The sequence below is a fragment of the Myotis daubentonii genome, chromosome 2 (assembly GCF_963259705.1).
Source record: "Myotis daubentonii chromosome 2, mMyoDau2.1, whole genome shotgun sequence".
Lineage (NCBI taxonomy): Eukaryota > Metazoa > Chordata > Mammalia > Chiroptera > Vespertilionidae > Myotis > Myotis daubentonii.
Genome location: NC_081841.1, coordinates 105,296,495 through 105,313,913, shown reverse-complemented (window position 1 = coordinate 105,313,913; position 17,419 = coordinate 105,296,495). Strand labels below are relative to the sequence as shown.

The following is a 17,419-nucleotide window of genomic DNA, read 5'->3' as shown; positions in this document are numbered from 1 at the left end:
TCTTAATCAATAAAAAATATATTTTAAAAAAAAGACTCAGCTGGGATTGAAGGGCACTCACCTCTTGCTGGTCACCTCAACTGAGAGCTCAGCCCTGATGAGTTGACTCCCCTGTAGGGGCTAGCTTCTCTCTGTGGGGTGTTCTGGACTCCTGACCACACCCAGCCATCTCCCAAATTGTGCTCTTTGTGCCAAAGGACACCATGTGTTATGATGGTTGGACCACCACGAGTCTATCCACAATATGGGAAATGACTCAACACATATTTTATTAAATACTGCCAGCCAGCAGTCTATGAGCTCAATCATTCATTTATTCACTTATTCAACACTATGTGGGGACACCTGCGATGGACCTGGCCTTATCATAGGTGTTGGCACTAAGTTACAGCACATTTCAAACTAAATAATATGAGTGCAACCTAGTTCTCATGGGGCCGAGAGGTGGGGAGCGGGATGCACAGTCAACAAATGATTCTTCAGGTAGTCTGTTTGTAGGATGAGTAATGCATTTTCTTTTCTTTCCTTTTTTTGTTATTTTTGTTTTTGTTTTGGCATTTCTCCACAATTTATCTCATTAAAGTATTTTTTAAAAACACACATCTTAATCTCATAAAACTCACACCTACAGTCCCCTACAATAGAACACTTTACAGGATGTTTGTTTGAGTTCCCAGATAGTTTGAGTCATTGGTACCTGCTATGGGCCCATCCTGAGCATAGCACATGAAAAGCACAACAGGACATTGGGGATATTCAAGAGCTGATGATTTAGTGGGGCACAGTGGCACTTCTTAGGAAATATCTTGAGATGTGCACAGGGTGCTGTGGGAGGTCAGAGGGCAACATAGACCAACCTGGAGTTAGGGAAGGCTTCTTAGGAAAGGCAAGGCTTCAGTTATGTATCTTCTCGTTAAGAGATAACCACAGTTGACATTTTGGTGGATACCCTTCCAGGTGTGTGTGTGTGTGTGTGTGTGTGTGTGTGTGTGTGTGTGTGTGTAATGTATGTCTTATTATCATCATTTAGGTTGAGTAAAACAAACTAGTTATTCAACTTTAGCAACAGACACACACAAAATTCAAACACCAGCTTCAAACATGTCTCTACATTTTATTTTAGGAAAACACAAATCTGGTCCCAAAACATCTTCAGAAAGCAGGATAAATCAAGGAACATAGAGAGTGGGTCTGGGTAACAAATCCTGGATACTGCCATTTTCCAGGGGTGGAGCTGATGCAGGATTATTTTCTTCCAGGAAAGCAAGGTGAACTCAAGCTGTGAAGCCCAGATGGTCATTAGATTTATTTCCTATCTAAGAGGGGCTACATCTCTCAAGGGCTGAGTGATGATGACTTCTAGGTATTGATCAGATGAGAGCACTATCCCTGTATTCAGCAGAGAGTTAGGGAATGAGAAGCAGAGGGGAGATGGTGGTGGTGATCGTCTTTATGTAGTTTTCGAAGTCACTTCCGAAAAATAGGATGAGGTAATAGTTGAGTATGCCAGCAACGGACATGAGTAACAGGAACAGTATGATACGCTTCCCAAAAATGTAGCCAGGTGTGCTGGAAAAGAAGAGAGAAACCTGTAAAAGCTGCACAAATGACACCTGTTTCTCTCTCTCTCTCTCTCTCTCTCTCTCTCTCTCTCTCTCTCTCTCACACACACACACACATTATCACTTGAAATACATGGGGTTTAAATTATAGCTCCTTTCACTCAAGAATGCTCCATTTACTTCATATGAAGGATGGCAGTCTCTTAGCTATTATTACTCATTGAACATATTTCAAAACCCAGCCAAAGAGCCCAGACCTCAGACCCCTCATCGATAAGGCTCAGCATACAGCTGCTCTGTGTGCTCCTGGTTTCCTCTGAACTCTAGTCCTCGACAGCATGAAAGTAGCAGGTTTTGCTGGTCATTGGGCATTCTGACTGGGGGTTAGGAATCCCATCGACTCATCCAGACCCTCTCTATGCTGCTCCTCTCCAGGAGCACCTATAAGAGGGTTGGGACAGCTGTGTATAATGCAAGCCTTGAAGGGCCTCCAGGAGAGAAGTGATGGTTTAAATGAGCTAACAAGGCTGGTGAAATCTAAAAAAGTGCTTTGGCATCTGAGACTTCCATCTGCCTGGGAATAACTCATGTTCACTCTAATGAGAGCTGGGCCCCCAGCAGTGAAAGACGGGTGTTTTAAATGAATGGAGGGAGAGAGGCTTTTTATACTAGTACATTCATACTCTTCTATCAAAGGCTCTAATCATGAGCTGCTGAAGCATATTGTCAGCTAGAGTCAAGAGCCTTTTCCCCAGGGATATGTGACCACCTAATTGTTCACAGCAGCCACCCTGGCTTCCTCCCTCTATCTGCGGAATTTTGTAATCTCTGTGGCTGGGTCCATCTGTGTGGCATTAGCAAAGTCCAGCCAAATGGCTCGTTATGGCTGTTAGGATGGACCCTGGTGAGGGAGCCTTTGACAACCAGGACTCCTCAACAAGAACAGCTAGCCCAGCCGAATATGTGAGTTAATACCACTGAGTCTGATTCTTGATATAATCAGAGAGCAAAATTTGGTGTCCACAAGTTTGTTAGAAATTTTATCTTTTTGAAAGGGACCCCAAAGGTTCACAATGTAACCCATAATTTTCCCATGTCAAGAGTTTGAAAACCACTCAATAATTGAGTATCAGCTTTCCTACTACTCAAAGTGTGATCCTTCCTTGGACCAACAGCATGGAGCTAGTTAGAAATTCATCATTCCAGGCCCCTCCCGGGACTACAGATCAGAATCTGCATTTTGATAAGCTTTCTCAGTGACTCCCGGACACATTCACGTTTGAGAAGTGCTGCTGAGGCACCCTGGTCTTTGGCCAGCTGTGCTCGTCTCTCCTTGACTTTTTGGTTCACAGTCATGCTCATGAAATGAGAAGTTCTATCTCCGTATTGGGGAGGGCGGTCCCAAAAGAGAGGGTTATGGGCTAAATTGTGTCCCACTCAAATTCATAAATTGAAATACTAAGTCCCATATTTCAGAATAATGCTGTATTTAGAAATAGGGCCTTTAAAGACTCAATCTGACAGAGGGATGACCATGAGTGAAGACACAGGGAGAAGGTGACCATCTGCACAACAAGGAAAGAGGCCTCAGAAGGAGGCAATGTGCAGAACTGAAAGATGCTAAATTTCTGTTGTTTGAACCACCTAGTCTGTGGCACTTTGTCATGGTGGCCCTAGCAGATGAATATCGAGTTATCTGCTAATGCTAGTAAGGAAGAGAAAAGAATGTCAAGGAGTCTATTTTTCAGACAGAGAACAGAGGGTGCAGAAGCATTAAATTGTGAAAAGTCAAATATTGTGGTGGTTCTGATTTACCACATGAACGAGGCCACCATATGCTCATTACAAAAAAAGGCGGGGGTGGGGTGGGCGTGGATTTGTGAAGCTGTTCAGAACATACGCAAGATAAGTCTGTAGTGAGGAACAAAATGATGATGCCTCCTAATGGAATAGTGGTCTTCTTAAATGTGGGCAGGATTTTGCAAAGGTCTCAAGGCATAACTCCCCCAAAGGAGATATGTCGTCTTCTCAGGCAGTGCAGAGAACTTAGCAAACACCTACCATGTGCAGGCCAACATGGATGGACTTAGAGGGTATTATGCTAAGTGAATAAGTCAGACAGAGAAAGACAAATACCAGATGATTTCACTTATATGGGGAATCTAAGAAAACAAAATAAATGAACAACCAAAACAGAAATAGACTCATAGATACAGAGAACAAACTGTCAGATGGGAGGAGGATCAGGGAGTAAAAAAAGGTGAAGGGATTAAAAAGTACAAATTAGCTGTTACAAAATAATCATGGGGATGTAAAGTACAGCATAGGGAATGTAGCCAATAATATTGTAAGAACTACGTATGGTGCCAGGTGGGTACTAGACTTATTGGTGGATCATTCTTAAGTTATATAAATGTCTAACCACTATGTTGAGCAAAATTAATATAACATTAAATGTCAACCATAATTGAAATTGTTTTTAAATAATAAAAATTAAGGTTAGGATTACATAGTTCTCTCTAAATTGGGGTGGGGAAGGTCAGAATGAAATCATTAAGCATCTGTAGAAACCAGGAGTTTTATACCTGTGATTTCATTTAACTCTCAGAACCACTCCATGAGGTGTGATTAGCTTATTTTCTAGGTGGGGAAAAGGAGGACAGACAAGTTGAACACTTTGCCTAAGGTCACACAGCCAGGAAGAGGCAGAGTGGGAATTCAAACCTGTCTGTGTGAGGCCAGAGTCTTCCTCTTTCTGCCACATTGACTTCCTGAGAACTCCTTCAGATTCTGGAGGCTAGGATTTGGTTTTTAGTTTTGAAACAGATGTGCCCCCCCACACACATAGCATAATTGACGTTTCTCTTTCACATCAATGTTTCTCTCTCTCTCTCTTTCTCTCTCTCTCTCTCTCTCTCTATCTCTCTCTCTCTCTCTCTCTCTCTCTCTCTCTCTCTCTCTCTCCCTTCCTCTTTCTAAGTATGTCCTTTGGTGAGGACTAAAAAATTAAAATAATAATAAAATAAATAAACAAAATATTGACACTAAAAGGGAAATTGATTGGGAGGGATCAGTTCTTTTGAAAATTGTGCCCATTAGTATGTTGGTAGTTTAATATTTCTGAATTTGCCCCATGCCCCTAATCCCCAGGGTCTCCTTGGGGGAACAGTTCTAAAGTACCCAGCTCAGAGCAGATGATCATTAAATATTTACTAAATGAATGCTGAATGAGGAGTGAGCAAACAATGAGAAGAAGGTGGAGCTGAGTAACCTGAGCTTATTGGCCTTGAGAGTTGCTAATCTTTACCTACCAACCACTTAGGTGAGAACCTCAAATTGCAGAAGAGTTTAGTGGGAACTCCAACAGGGCACAAGGTGCTTTGGGACAGAAAGAGAGAGCAACCTAGTGCCAGCTGGTGACGGTAGGTGATAAAAGTCAGATATTCTTGTAATATAATGCCAACTGCTGTTGAGTTTGGGCCCAGATAGTAGTTTAGAATGAACAGTGAAAAAACTGAGATTCATCCTTAACTGCTGTTTGGTTAAGGATGCTACAGACAACCCAGTCAGGATAGGGAGAATGGGCTTGGGGAATAGGATGTAGGACTGAGAATAAGAAACATAAACTTTAAGAGTACTAAACGCAGGAGCTACAAAATTCCTGGAAGAAGCAGCTTTGCCTTAGCTGGTTTGGCTCAGTGGAAGAGTGCTGGCCCATGGACTGACGAGTCCTGGGTTCAATTCAGTCAAGGGCATGTACCTCGGTCACATGCTCAAGCCCAGGCCCTGATGGTGGCATGTGCCGGAGGCAACCAATCAATATGTCTCTCTCAAATCAATGTTTCTCTCTCTGTCTCTCCCCTCTCCCACTCTCTCTCTAAAATATATAAATGTATATCAATGGAAAGAGATCCTTGGGTGAGGAAAGGAGGAAGGGGAGGAGGAGGAGGAGGAGGAGGAGGAGGAGGAGGAGGAGGAGGAGGAGGAGGAGAAGGAGAAGGAGAAGGAGAAGGAGAAGGAGAAGGAGAAGGAGAAGGAGAAGGAGAAGGAGAAGGAGAAGGAGAAGGAGAAGGAGAAGGAGAAGGAGAAGGAGAAGGAGAAGGAGGAGAAGGAGAAGGAGAAGGAGAAGGAGAAGGAGAAGGAGAAGGAGAAGGAGAAGGAGAAGAAGGAGAAGGAGAAGGAGAAGGAGAAGGAGAAGGAGAAGGAGAAGGAGGAGAAGGAGAAGGAGAAGGAGGAGGAGGAGAAGGAGAAGGAGAAGGAGAAGGAGAAGGAGAAGGAGAAGGAGAAGGAGAAGGAGAAGGAGAAGGAGAAGGGGAAGGAGAAGGAGAAGGAGAAGGAGAAGGAGAAGGAGAAGGAGAAGGAGAAGGAGAAGGAGAAGGAGAAGGAGAAGGGGAGGGGGAAGGGGAAGGGGAAGGGGAAAGAGAAGGAGAAGGAGAAGGAGAAGGGGAGGGGGAAGGGGAAGGGGAAGGGGAAGGAGAAGGAGAAGGAGAAGGAGAAGGAGAAGGAGAAGGGGAGGGGGAAGGGGAAGGGGAAGGGGAAGGAGAAGGAGGAGAAGGAGAAGGAGAAGGAGAAGGGGAGGGGGAAGGGGAAGGGGAAGGGGAAGGAGAAGGAGAAGGAGAAGGAGAAGGAGAAGGAGAAGGAGAAGGAGAAGGAGAAGGAGAAGGAGGAGAAGGAGAAGGAGAAGGAGAAGGAGAAGGAGAAGGAGAAGGAGAAGGAGAAGGAGAAGGAGAAGGAGAAGGAGAAGGAGAAGGAGAAGGAGAAGGAGAAGGAGGAGGAGGAGAAGGAGAAGGAGAAGGAGAAGGAGAAGGAGAAGGAGAAGGAGAAGGAGGAGAAGGAGAAGGAGAAGGAGAAGGAGAAGGAGAAGGAGAAGGAGAAGGAGAAGGAGAAGGAGAAGGAGAAGGAGAAGGAGAAGGAGGAGAAGGAGAAGGAGAAGAAGAAGGAGAAGGAGAAGGAGAAGGAGAAGGAGAAGGAGAAGGAGAAGGAGAAGGAGAAGGGGAGGGGGAAGGGGAAGGGGAAGGGGAAGGAGAAGGAGGAGAAGGAGAAGGAGAAGGAGAAGGAGAAGGAGAAGGAGAAGGAGAAGGGGAGGGGGAAGGGGAAGGGGAAGGAGAAGGAGAAGGAGAAGGAGAAGGAGAAGGAGAAGGAGAAGGAGAAGGAGAAGGAGAAGGAGAAGGAGGAGAAGGAGAAGGAGAAGGAGAAGGAGAAGGAGAAGGAGAAGGAGAAGGAGAAGGAGAAGGAGAAGGAGGAGAAGGAGAAGGAGAAGGAGAAGGAGAAGGAGAAGGAGGAGAAGGAGAAGGAGAAGGAGAAGGAGAAGGAGAAGGAGAAGGAGAAGGAGAAGGAGAAGGAGAAGGAGAAGGAGAAGGAGAAGGAGAAGGAGAAGGGGAGGGGGAAGGGGAAGGGGAAGGAGAAGGAGAAGGAGAAGGAGAAGGAGAAGGAGAAGGAGAAGGAGAAGGAGAAGGAGAAGGAGAAGGAGAAGGGGAGGGGGAAGGGGAAGGGGAAGGGGAAGGAGAAGGAGAAGGAGAAGGAGAAGGAGAAGGGGAAGGGGAAGGGGAAGGGGAAGGGGAAGGGGAAGGGGAAGGGGAAGGGGAAGGAGGAGCTTTGAAGGAGGATGTACACTAAGGAATGTCTTCCCTACCCACTGGAACTTCTGAAGGGGATGGGCCGAAGTAACTTCTGGAGAAAAGCAAAGATGATCTAGAGCCCAAGGGAGAAATTTCTGGGGAAGGAACTCACTGAGCAGGACCTTCCTCTGTGGGTACGGTCAAGAACTAAAGCAGACCCTAAAAGCATTAGGGCATTAAGGTGTCTTGCAGAGACTAAGTGTGACACAGACCAGATACAGAGGCAGATAAACAAAAGAGGGGGGTCCCTGATGTACGAGGGCTTTAGCAAGTAGTTTCTAGAAGGCAGAATTGAAAATTTCTTTGGGCCTAGCCACAGACCGCTCAGGCTTGCATCTACTTCAGGCTATATTTTGGTCTAGATTAGGATTGAACATCTCATCCAGTATACAGTGTATCATTTCTATCAAAGACTGTGTGTTAAGAAGCACTATGAGGATACATTTAGCCTCTGCAGGAAAGAACACTGTGACTGGTAAGTAATGTCTGCAAGCATAGATCATGAGGAAAGGAGCTGGTAGAATCTTCTTATAACCATGTAATGGGAGAGACCAGGGAGGGATTTAAAGTTCTGGTCATTAAACTTCTGGTCAAGATGGCAGGGCAGGTAAATGCAGGACCCATCCCCTCCCACAACATCAAAATTACAATTAAACTACAAAACAACCATCATTAGGAACCACCTGAAATCTGGCTGAATGGAAGTCCTACAACTAGGGAATTTAAAAAGAAGCCACAGGGAAACTGGTAGGAGGGGAAGAATCATGGAACAAGCTGGTCCCACACCCTTGTGCAGTGAATAAAAATTGGGAGGGTCCTGGCTGGTGTGGTTCAGTATTTGAGAGTCAGCCCATGCACTGAAGAGTCATGGGTTCAATTTCCAGTCAAGGGCACATACCTAAGTTGCAGGTTTGATCCCAGCCTGGTCTGGGTGAGTGGGGGAGGCAACAAATAGATCTATCTCTATCTCTATCTCTATCTCTATCTCTATCTATTTTTTCCATTGATTTTTAGAGAGAGTGGAAGGGAGGAAGGGAGGGAAAAGAGAGATAGAGGTAGAGATAGATCTTCTGGTGAGGATTAACAAAAAAAAATTTTAAATGGTACAGATAATCAACATCATTAAAGTGTCCATACTACCCAAAGCAATTTATAGATTCAATGCACTCCCCATTAAAATACCAACAGCATATTTCAAAGACCTAGAACAAACTCTCCAAAAATTCATCTGGAATAAAAACAGACCCCAAATAGCCACAGCAATCCTGAGAAAGAAGAACAAAGTTGGAGGGATTACAATACCGGATATCAAGCTATATTACAAAGCCACAGTTCTCAAAACTGCTGATACGGGCACAAGAACAGACATATAGACCAATGGAACAGAACAGGGAACCCAGAAATCAACCCAAGCCATTATGCTCAATTAATATTTGACAAAGGAAGAAAGAGTGTGCAATGGAGTCAAGACAGTCTCTTAAATAAATGGTGCTAGGAAATTTGGTCAGATACATGCAAAAAAATGAAACTAGATTACCAACTTACACCATACACAAAAACAAACTCAAAATGGCTAAAGGACTTAAATATAAGATGGGAAAGCATAAAAATCTTAGATGACTCCTTAGGCGGCAAAATATCAGACATAAGTCATAGCAATATCTTTACCGATACAGCTTCTAGGGCAATGGAGACTAAGGAGAAAATAAGCAAATGGGACTTGAGACTAGATAAAAATAAAAAGTGTCTGCACAGCAAGAGAAACCATCAAAAAACAACAAGAAAGCCCACTGCATGGGAGAACATATTTGTCAATGCTATTTCAGATAAGGGTTTAATCTCCAAAATTTACAGAGAACTCATACAACTTAACAAAAGAAAGATAAGCAATACAATCAAAAAATGGGCAAAGTGTGGGAAGAGCTCAGGAGATTTATCTCAGTGCAGTGGCAGATGCAATGGTGTGAGCGCACTCCGCCTATACAAGCTTCCTCGGCACACCGGGAAGTGGCAGCGCCCGCCTGAGTAAGCCCTCTAGAGCCCCTACATAGTACCCTATCTTTCCTACCATTGGTTGCCCTAAGGATGGTGTAAACTTCTGATTGGTCTGGAATGTTATATATGTCCCTGTACTTAAACAATAAACTCAGACTGCGCCTTGAACCGGTCTCCGGAGTCGGGCATGCTTCGTTAGGACTCCGTCGGCCTCACCCCTGCGGGACCCCCTACCTCAGCAAAGGACCTAAATAGACACTTTTTGAAAGAGGACATACAGAAGGCTGAGATACATATGAAAACATGCTCAAAGTCACTAATCATCTGAGAGATGCAAATAAAAACAACAATGAGATACCATCTGTCAGAATGACTATCATCAAGAAATCAAGAAACTGCCTTAACCGGTTTGGCTCAGTGGATAGAGCGTTGGCCTGCGGACTCAGGGGTCCCAGGTTCAATTCTGGTCAAGGGCATGTACCTTGGTTGCAGGCACATACCCAGTGGGGAGTGTGCAGGAGGCAGCTGATCAATGTTTCTCTCTCATTGATGTTTCTAACTCTCTATCCCTGTCCCTTCCTCTCTGTAAAGAATCAATAAAATATATTTTTTAAGAAAAGAAAGAAATCACGAAACGACAAATGCTGGTGAGGATGTGGAGAAAAAAGAACCCTCGTGCGCTACTGGTAGGAATGCAGACTGGTGCAGCCACTGTTGAAGACAGTATGGAGTTTCCTCAAAAAATTATAAATGGAACTCCCATTTAACCCAGTAATCCCACTTCTAGGATTATATCCCAAGAAACTAGAAACACCAATCAAAAAGGATATATGCACCCCTATGTTCATAGCAGCACAATTTACCATAGCTAAGATTTGGAAACAGTCTAAGTGCCCATCAGCAGATGAGTAGATTAAAAATCTGTGGTACATCTACACAATGGAATACTATGCCACTATAAAAAAGAAGGAACATTTGCAACAGCATGGATGGAATTGGAGAGCATTATGCTAAGCTAAATAAGCCAGTCAGAGAAAGATAAATATCACATGATCTCACTCATTTGTGGGATATAATGAATAACATAAACTGATGAACAAAAATAGATCCAGAGACAAATGGGGGGGGGCGTGATTAGAGATCAACCAAAGGACTTGTATGCATGCATATTAGCATAACCAATGGACACAGACACAGGGGCGGTTGGGGCTTGTCCTCAGCGTTGGGAGTGGTGGGGGGTGGAGGTGTGAATCGGGGGAAAAAGGAGATATATGTAAAACTTTAAACAATAAAACTATTTTTTTAAAAGTGGGACAGATATCTTGGCTGTATAGGTCCCACCTGAGAGACAAGAGGGTCACCACCTCACATCAGGCAGCCTAGGGTTCCAGTTCTAGGAAGAGAAGTCCCCGTAACTTCTGGCTGTAAAAACCAGCAGGAATTGAGGCTGAGGAAGACAGAGGGCTGCTGGAGTCCCAGGCAGTTCTTCTTAAAGGGCCCAGGCACAGACTTACTTGGACTCACTCCCTCTAAGCTCCAGTGCTAGGGCAGCAGCTAGAAAGGCACCAGAGACATATGGGGAGGAATTAAATTGTCTATCATCAGGGCAAGAGCTGGGGAATAGCTTTCTTCCAGACAGAAATGCTGGCAGAGACAACCATTCCTTCAATGAACCTCCCCTCATAAAGCCAGCAGGGAAGTGCCATATCTGAGACTCCACCGACTTGACTCAAACTGTTTTCCCCACCCTGGTGATTCCCCGAGGCCAACTTTTGGGCCCACCAAGCTGATTCCAGTGGCTTTTCCATATGAATGGCCTGTCTTGTCTCATGCTTTGGACTATCCTAAAATATATCAAACAAGCAGCATCTGGCCTCAGTGTGCCCCATACCTCTCACTAAGTGGCCCAGGCCTAACTCTAGCAGCAGCCACCTTGGTTCACAGCTTGGCCTCTCTGGAAAGCTCCAAACCTAGCACAAGAAACAGCCATCTGCAGATCGCTTTGTAGCTCATGCCAGGTAGACCCAAGCAGAACAGAGACAGCAGCTGACCTTGGCCTGCACCTCCTGGCAGGCCTCAAAGCTAGTCTATCCAGGAAAGCTTCAGATTATGTCAAAACACCACCACCCAACCACCTCCACAAGGGACACACTAAAGGGGAAGACTCAGCAGGCACCAGACCCCTGCTGAAGTAAGTTATGCTCTATGGGGTGGGCCTCTGCACAACTGATCCTCCACAGTTATCAGAGATCAGTAGTCAGTAGTTGCAGCCAGTCCTTGTGGCTGATCTGCCTATAGGTAAATCCCTCCCATTAATGCACTAACCATAAAAGAAGGATATACACAGCCCACATAGGGCTGCACCTCAAGAGCCCAGCTTGGGTGATCAAGAGGCTATGTCACTGATCCTACAGAACACTTACTATATTAGGCCACTTACCAAACCTGAGAGATGTAGCAGCCCTGCCTGATAGATAGAAACAAACATAGGGAGGTTGCCAAAATGAGGAGACAAAGAAGCATGTCACCAATGAAAGAGAACAAAACTCCAGAAAAAGAACTAAACAGAAGGGACACAAGCAACCTACCAGATACAGAGTTTAAAACACTGGTTATTCCCCTGGCCATTTTGGCTAAGTGGTTGAGCATTGGCCTGCAGACTGAAGGGTAGTGCATTTTATTCCAGTCAAGGACATATACCTCAGTTGCAGGCTCTATCCCCAGCCCCAGTCAGGTTGCATGTGGGAGGCAACCAGTTGATGTGTCCCTCTCACATCAATGTTTCTCTCTCTGTATCTCTGCCCCCAACCCTTCCATTCTCTCTCTCTAAAATAAATAAATAAATAAATAAATAAATAAATAAATAAATAAATAAATGAAAAAATATCCTCTGCTGGGGATTAACAAAAAATAAAATAAAAATAAAAACAACACTGGTTATTAGGATACTCAATAAACTTAGTAAGAACTTCCACAGCATAAAAAAGGACCAGTCAGAAATGATACACTAACTGAAATGAAGAATAATTTACAGGGAATAAACAGTAGAATAGATGAAGTCAAAAATCTAATCAGTGATTTGGAATATAAGGAAGAAAACAAAACACACACATGCACATGTGTGAACACACACACACACACACACACACACACACACACACACAATCTGAACAGCAAAAAGAAAAGTGAATCCAAAAAATTAGGATAGTGTAAGGAGCCTCTGGGTCAACTTCAAGCATACCAACATTCACATCATGGGAGTGCCAGAAAGAGAACAGAGAGAGCAAGAAATTGAAAAACTATTTGAAAAAATAATTATGGAAAACTTCCCTAAGTTGGTGAAGGAAATAGACACACAAGTCCAGGAAGCACAGAGAGTCCCAAGATGAACCCAAAGAGGCCCACACCAAGACACCAGAATTAAAATACCGAGGGTTAAAGACAAAGAAAGAATTTCCAAAGCAGCAAAAGAAAAGCAGTTACCCACAAGGGAGCTCCCATAAGACTGTCAGATGATTTCTCAACAGAAACATTTCAGGCCAGAAGGAATTGGCAAGAAATATTCAAATTGATGAAAAGCAAGGACCTACAACCAAGATTATTCTACCCAGCAAAGCTATCATTTAGAATCAGAAGACATACAAAGAGCTTCCCAGACAAGTAAAAGCTAAAGGAGTTCATCACCACCAAACCAGTATTACATGAAATGTTAAAGGATCTTCTTTAAGAAGAAAAAAAAGAGATAAAAATATATGAACAATAAAACAGTAATAAATACATATTTATCAACAATTGAATCTTAAAAAACAAAATAAGCAGAACAGAACCAGACTCATAGACACAGAAAACATTTTGACAGTTGCCAGATTGGAGGGGGTTTGGAGGGATGAGTAAAAAAGGTGAAGGGATTAAAAAATACAAATTGGTAATTACAGAATAATCATGGGGATGTAAAGTACAGCATAGAGAATATCCTATATAATAAAAGGGTAATATGCAAATTGACCCTAACAGCAGAATGACTGGGAATGACTGGTCACTATGACACACACTGACCACCAGGGGACAGACACTCAATGCAGGAGCTGCCCCCTGGTGGTCAGTGCACTCCCACAGGGGGAGCTCTGCTCAGCCACAAGTCAGGCTGATGGCTGCCAGTACAGTGGTGGTGGTGGGAGCCTCTCCTGCCTCCTCAGCAGCTCTAAGGATGTCCAACTGCAGCTTAAGCCTGCTCTCCGCTGGCAGGTGGATGTCCCCCGAGGGCTCCTGGACTGCCAGAGGGATGTCTGACTGCCAGCTTAGGCCCAATCCCCCGGGGAGAGGGCCTAAGCCAGCAGGTGGACATCCCCCAAGGGGTTCCAGACTGCGAGAGGGCACAGGCCAGGCTGAGGGGACCCCCCCCCCCGCCCCCGAGTGCACAAATTTTTGTGCACCAGGCCTCTAGTAGTCTATAATAACTTAATTACTATATATGATGTCAGATGGTGCAAGATTTGTCAGGATGATCACTTAGTAAGTTATATAATGTCTAATCACTGGGATGTACACCTGAAACTAATATAATAATGTATGTCAACTGTAATTGAAAAAAAAATTGTAAATGACTTAAAAAGAAGAGGTTAAGCCATTTACATTTTAATGAGGTCTGGAGAAATCAAATACTTTTCAGATGTTAAGTCTATAGTCTATTGTTTATTTTTGCTGCCTCTATCCATTTCCTAGTAGTGATTATGTTTAAAACAAGAAGTGCCTATGGGTAAATGGACTAATTTTGTCATGAGCCACAGATTGTCTTAGAATTAAAGCAACTTTAAGATCTCAGGCAAGTGGTGACTGATAAAGAGAAAAAATGTGACCTAACCAAATGCCCGTGTCTTAGGGGAGAAAGACAGGGATGATGGGAAGCCAAGCCCCCTTGTTTTATTGATAGACACCCCCACAACTCCTGACAGCAGGTAATCTCCTGGGGAAGGCAGAATAGAGGCTTTCCCAGGTCAAAGAGAATAAAGAACATTATTTAGGACAGTGTTGATAAGAATAAGAGAGATAATGGAAATGTGGTTTTAGAGGATGAATAGGAAGGCCACTAGAGAGGAATGAAGGAGACATGAGCACCGGGAAAGAATTGTAAGAAAAAGCCATTATTCTCTGGCCACTCACTACCAAGCCACCAAGTCACTTAGCTTTGCAGCTCCCAGTTCTCCAGGAGTAATGCTTTCACCTGCTGACCTCCTGGGATGTCAGCGCCTTTGTCACTGTGGAAGGATGCTATCTAAACGGGGAACCCATTAGCCACTAGAGAAGTGTGCTATTGTAAAAGGCCGGGAGGGGTGTGAAAGTAGACAAGAAAGAAAACTGAAGGGGAAGGCTGAGCTCAACCTCCCAGAACAAATTCCTGACTCTTGGAGCCCCTCTGCTACAGTAGGGATCCTGTTCTCTTAGGTGTGCTGCCACTGGAATGTTTCTTCTGTAAGTGCCATCATTTATTTTACTAGAATCGGATTTCCCAATCCAGGTGGAGTGGGTGTGTCATTGCTAATTTGGCACCATCTGTAAGCCATGCAATGCTGACTCCATTTTCAGTCCCCATCCTCTGCCTATGATTGTACCGTATGTCCTCAACATTCCTTCTGTTGGCCCCTGGAAAATCTGTTATTCAAGAGAACTTATCACAAGGTGCAAGCTTTAGTTCTCATTTCTCTAGGCAAACAATGGAATGTTTCACTCACCGGAGGCTGGGAAAACTAGACATAGGATAACATTCAAGACCCAGACTGTGAAGGGTGGGAGTAGCGGGTGTGGGGTTGCAAGGAATGTGCAGCACATGGCATTAAAGCTCCCTTTGTGAGCCCTACACCAGGGGCAGGAATTGTTCAGTGTTCAAGTCCCCCAGCTGTATTTTCAGAGCCCACAAAGTTCAGGGAGAAAAAGAGGAGGGAATCCTAGTCAGCTTTGGCCATCTTACCTCAAGTGGTCCCCCAAGCCTTTGAATGCTACACAGAATATGGTTGTGAATTACCACTCTTCATGCTCAAGAAGCATGACTGCTGTGTGGTTCTTAAACACTCCCAGTGCCTACCTCTGAGTTCGTTCTCCCAGGTAGCCGACGAAGTACTTTTGCCTCACGAACAGGTACATCAGCCCAGCAAAGGCAGCAGGAACTAAGTGGAAAAAGAAAAAGAAAAACACCTTAGTTTCATATATACCAAACAGGCTAAGTTAACACAATGTTAATACAGTCATTGTGGCCTGGCCAGCACAGCTCAGTGGTTGAGCATCGACCAATTCCTGGTCAGGGCACAAACCCCAGTTGCAGGCTTGATCGCGAGTTGGGGGCATGCAGGAGGCAGCTGATCAGTGATTCTCTCTCATCATTGATGTTTCTATCTCTCTCTCCCTCTCCCTTCCTCTCTGAAATAAATAAAAATATTTTTTTAAAAATATAGTCATTGTGCAATTACTGCTTGTCACAAAATCTAGCAGAGGCCTCAGGTTCTGACAGTCTGGGCTGATGTGAACTTCAGCAAACAGCCTAGGGCGGGAAGAAATCTGAACATTTTAATAATAGTGATGTTATAGACATATAAAAAGATGCCCAACATCACTAATCATCAGAGAACTGCAAATTAAAACCACAATGAGATAGCACCTCACACCTGTCAGAAAGGCTACCATTAATGAATCAACAAGCAATATGTTGATGAGGATGTGGAGAAAAGGGAACCCTCGTGCACTGCTGGTGGGAAGGCAGGCTGGAGCAGCCACTGTGGAAAAAAAGTATAGAGGCTCCTCACAAAACTAGAAATAGAACTCCCATAGGACCCAACAATATCCCACTTTTGGGTATATATCCAAAAGTAATCCAAAACACTAATTTGAAAAGATATATGCACCCTTATGTTCATTGCAGCATTGTTTACAATAGTCAAGATATGGAAACAACCTAAGTGTCCATAAATAGAAGAATGGATAAAAGAGAGGTAGTGCATACACACAATGGAATGTTACTCAGCCACTAAAAAATAATGAAATCTTACCATTTGTAACAACATGGATGAACCTAGTCCTAGATGGTATTATTCTAAGTGAAATAAATCAGACAGAGAAAGACAAATACCATATTAATTCACTTTTACATGTGGAATCTAAAGAACAAAATTAATGAATAAACCAAACTGAAACAGACTCATAGACACAGAGAACAGACTAATAAATGCCAAATGGAAGAAAAAGGTAAGAGAATTAAGAAGTACAAATTGATAGTCACAAAATAATCACAAGGATGTACAGTACAGCATAAGGAATGTAGTTAATAATATTGTAATAACTAGAATGGTACCGAGTGGGTACTGGACTTATCAGAGGGACCACTTTGTAAAATATATAAATGTCTAATCACTATGTTGTACACCTGAAACTAATATAATATTGAATGTCAACTGTAATTAAAAATTAAAAATAATAAGAGTGATGTTATTTATATTGGCATTGTGGTTTTGTTTGCAAAGTATTTTCATAACCATCATCTAATTTGAATCCTTCCTATATGACCAGTATCATCTTTTCTGTTTCCAGATGGAGGAAACTTGGGCTTGAGCAGCCAGAGGCTTGTATGATACTGCCAGGTGTTAGATGTATCTGTGGGAGGAAGGGGCAGACCCCGAGCCCAGCTCTGAGCCTAGTTCTCTTAAAAATATAACCTTCACCTCTGGGCTTCCAGGCAGCACAATGCTCAAACTTCTCTGAACAATTGCTACCATTCAGAAAAGGTCTCTGGAGGAAGAGATTCCATTTGCATTCTAGCCTGTGAGGAGCAACCGTATGCAGCACCCAAAAAATCCTACAGCCAGGAGCTTGGAGCCCAGTCAGAAAGCACAGCCCCGCTAGGACTACCATAAGCTGGAGCTAATACTTAATTTGGTCTACATCTAGATAAAGGGCCGATTACAGCTCCTCACCTATCAGGAATAATTCAGAGTCAAATAAAGTGAAGCATAAGTATGAAAGCACTTGGAAAACCTGTTAGCATTATTCAAATGCCAGATGAATTGTGCTGACTGAGCACTTTTTATATGCCAGTACTGCCAAGGCTCTTTGTATACATGGGTCTTCTATCCTCTCAGCCTGGCAAGGAGAACATTGCTGTCACTATTTGACATTTAAGGAAATTTAGGTTTCGAGAAGTCAGTTTGCCCAGAGTCACCTACCAGACCAAAAGACTCCTGAGGACAGCCATATTTTACC

The 17,419-nt window shown here is 43.7% G+C and overlaps 1 protein-coding gene across 1 annotated transcript in view; it reads right to left on the bottom strand.

Moving 5' to 3' along the window:
• Positions 1–1,094: 1,094 nt before the first annotated feature.
• Positions 1,095–17,419, bottom strand: part of ALOX5AP (arachidonate 5-lipoxygenase activating protein) — a 35,430-nt gene continuing 19,105 nt past the window's right edge. The window contains exons 4-5 of the mRNA XM_059684091.1: positions 15,255–15,336; positions 1,095–1,569 (exon numbers count right to left, since the gene is read on the bottom strand). Coding sequence (XP_059540074.1) covers positions 1,407–1,569; positions 15,255–15,336 — 245 coding nt within the window. The 3' untranslated portion in view covers positions 1,095–1,406. The remainder of the gene's footprint in view (positions 1,570–15,254; positions 15,337–17,419) is intronic.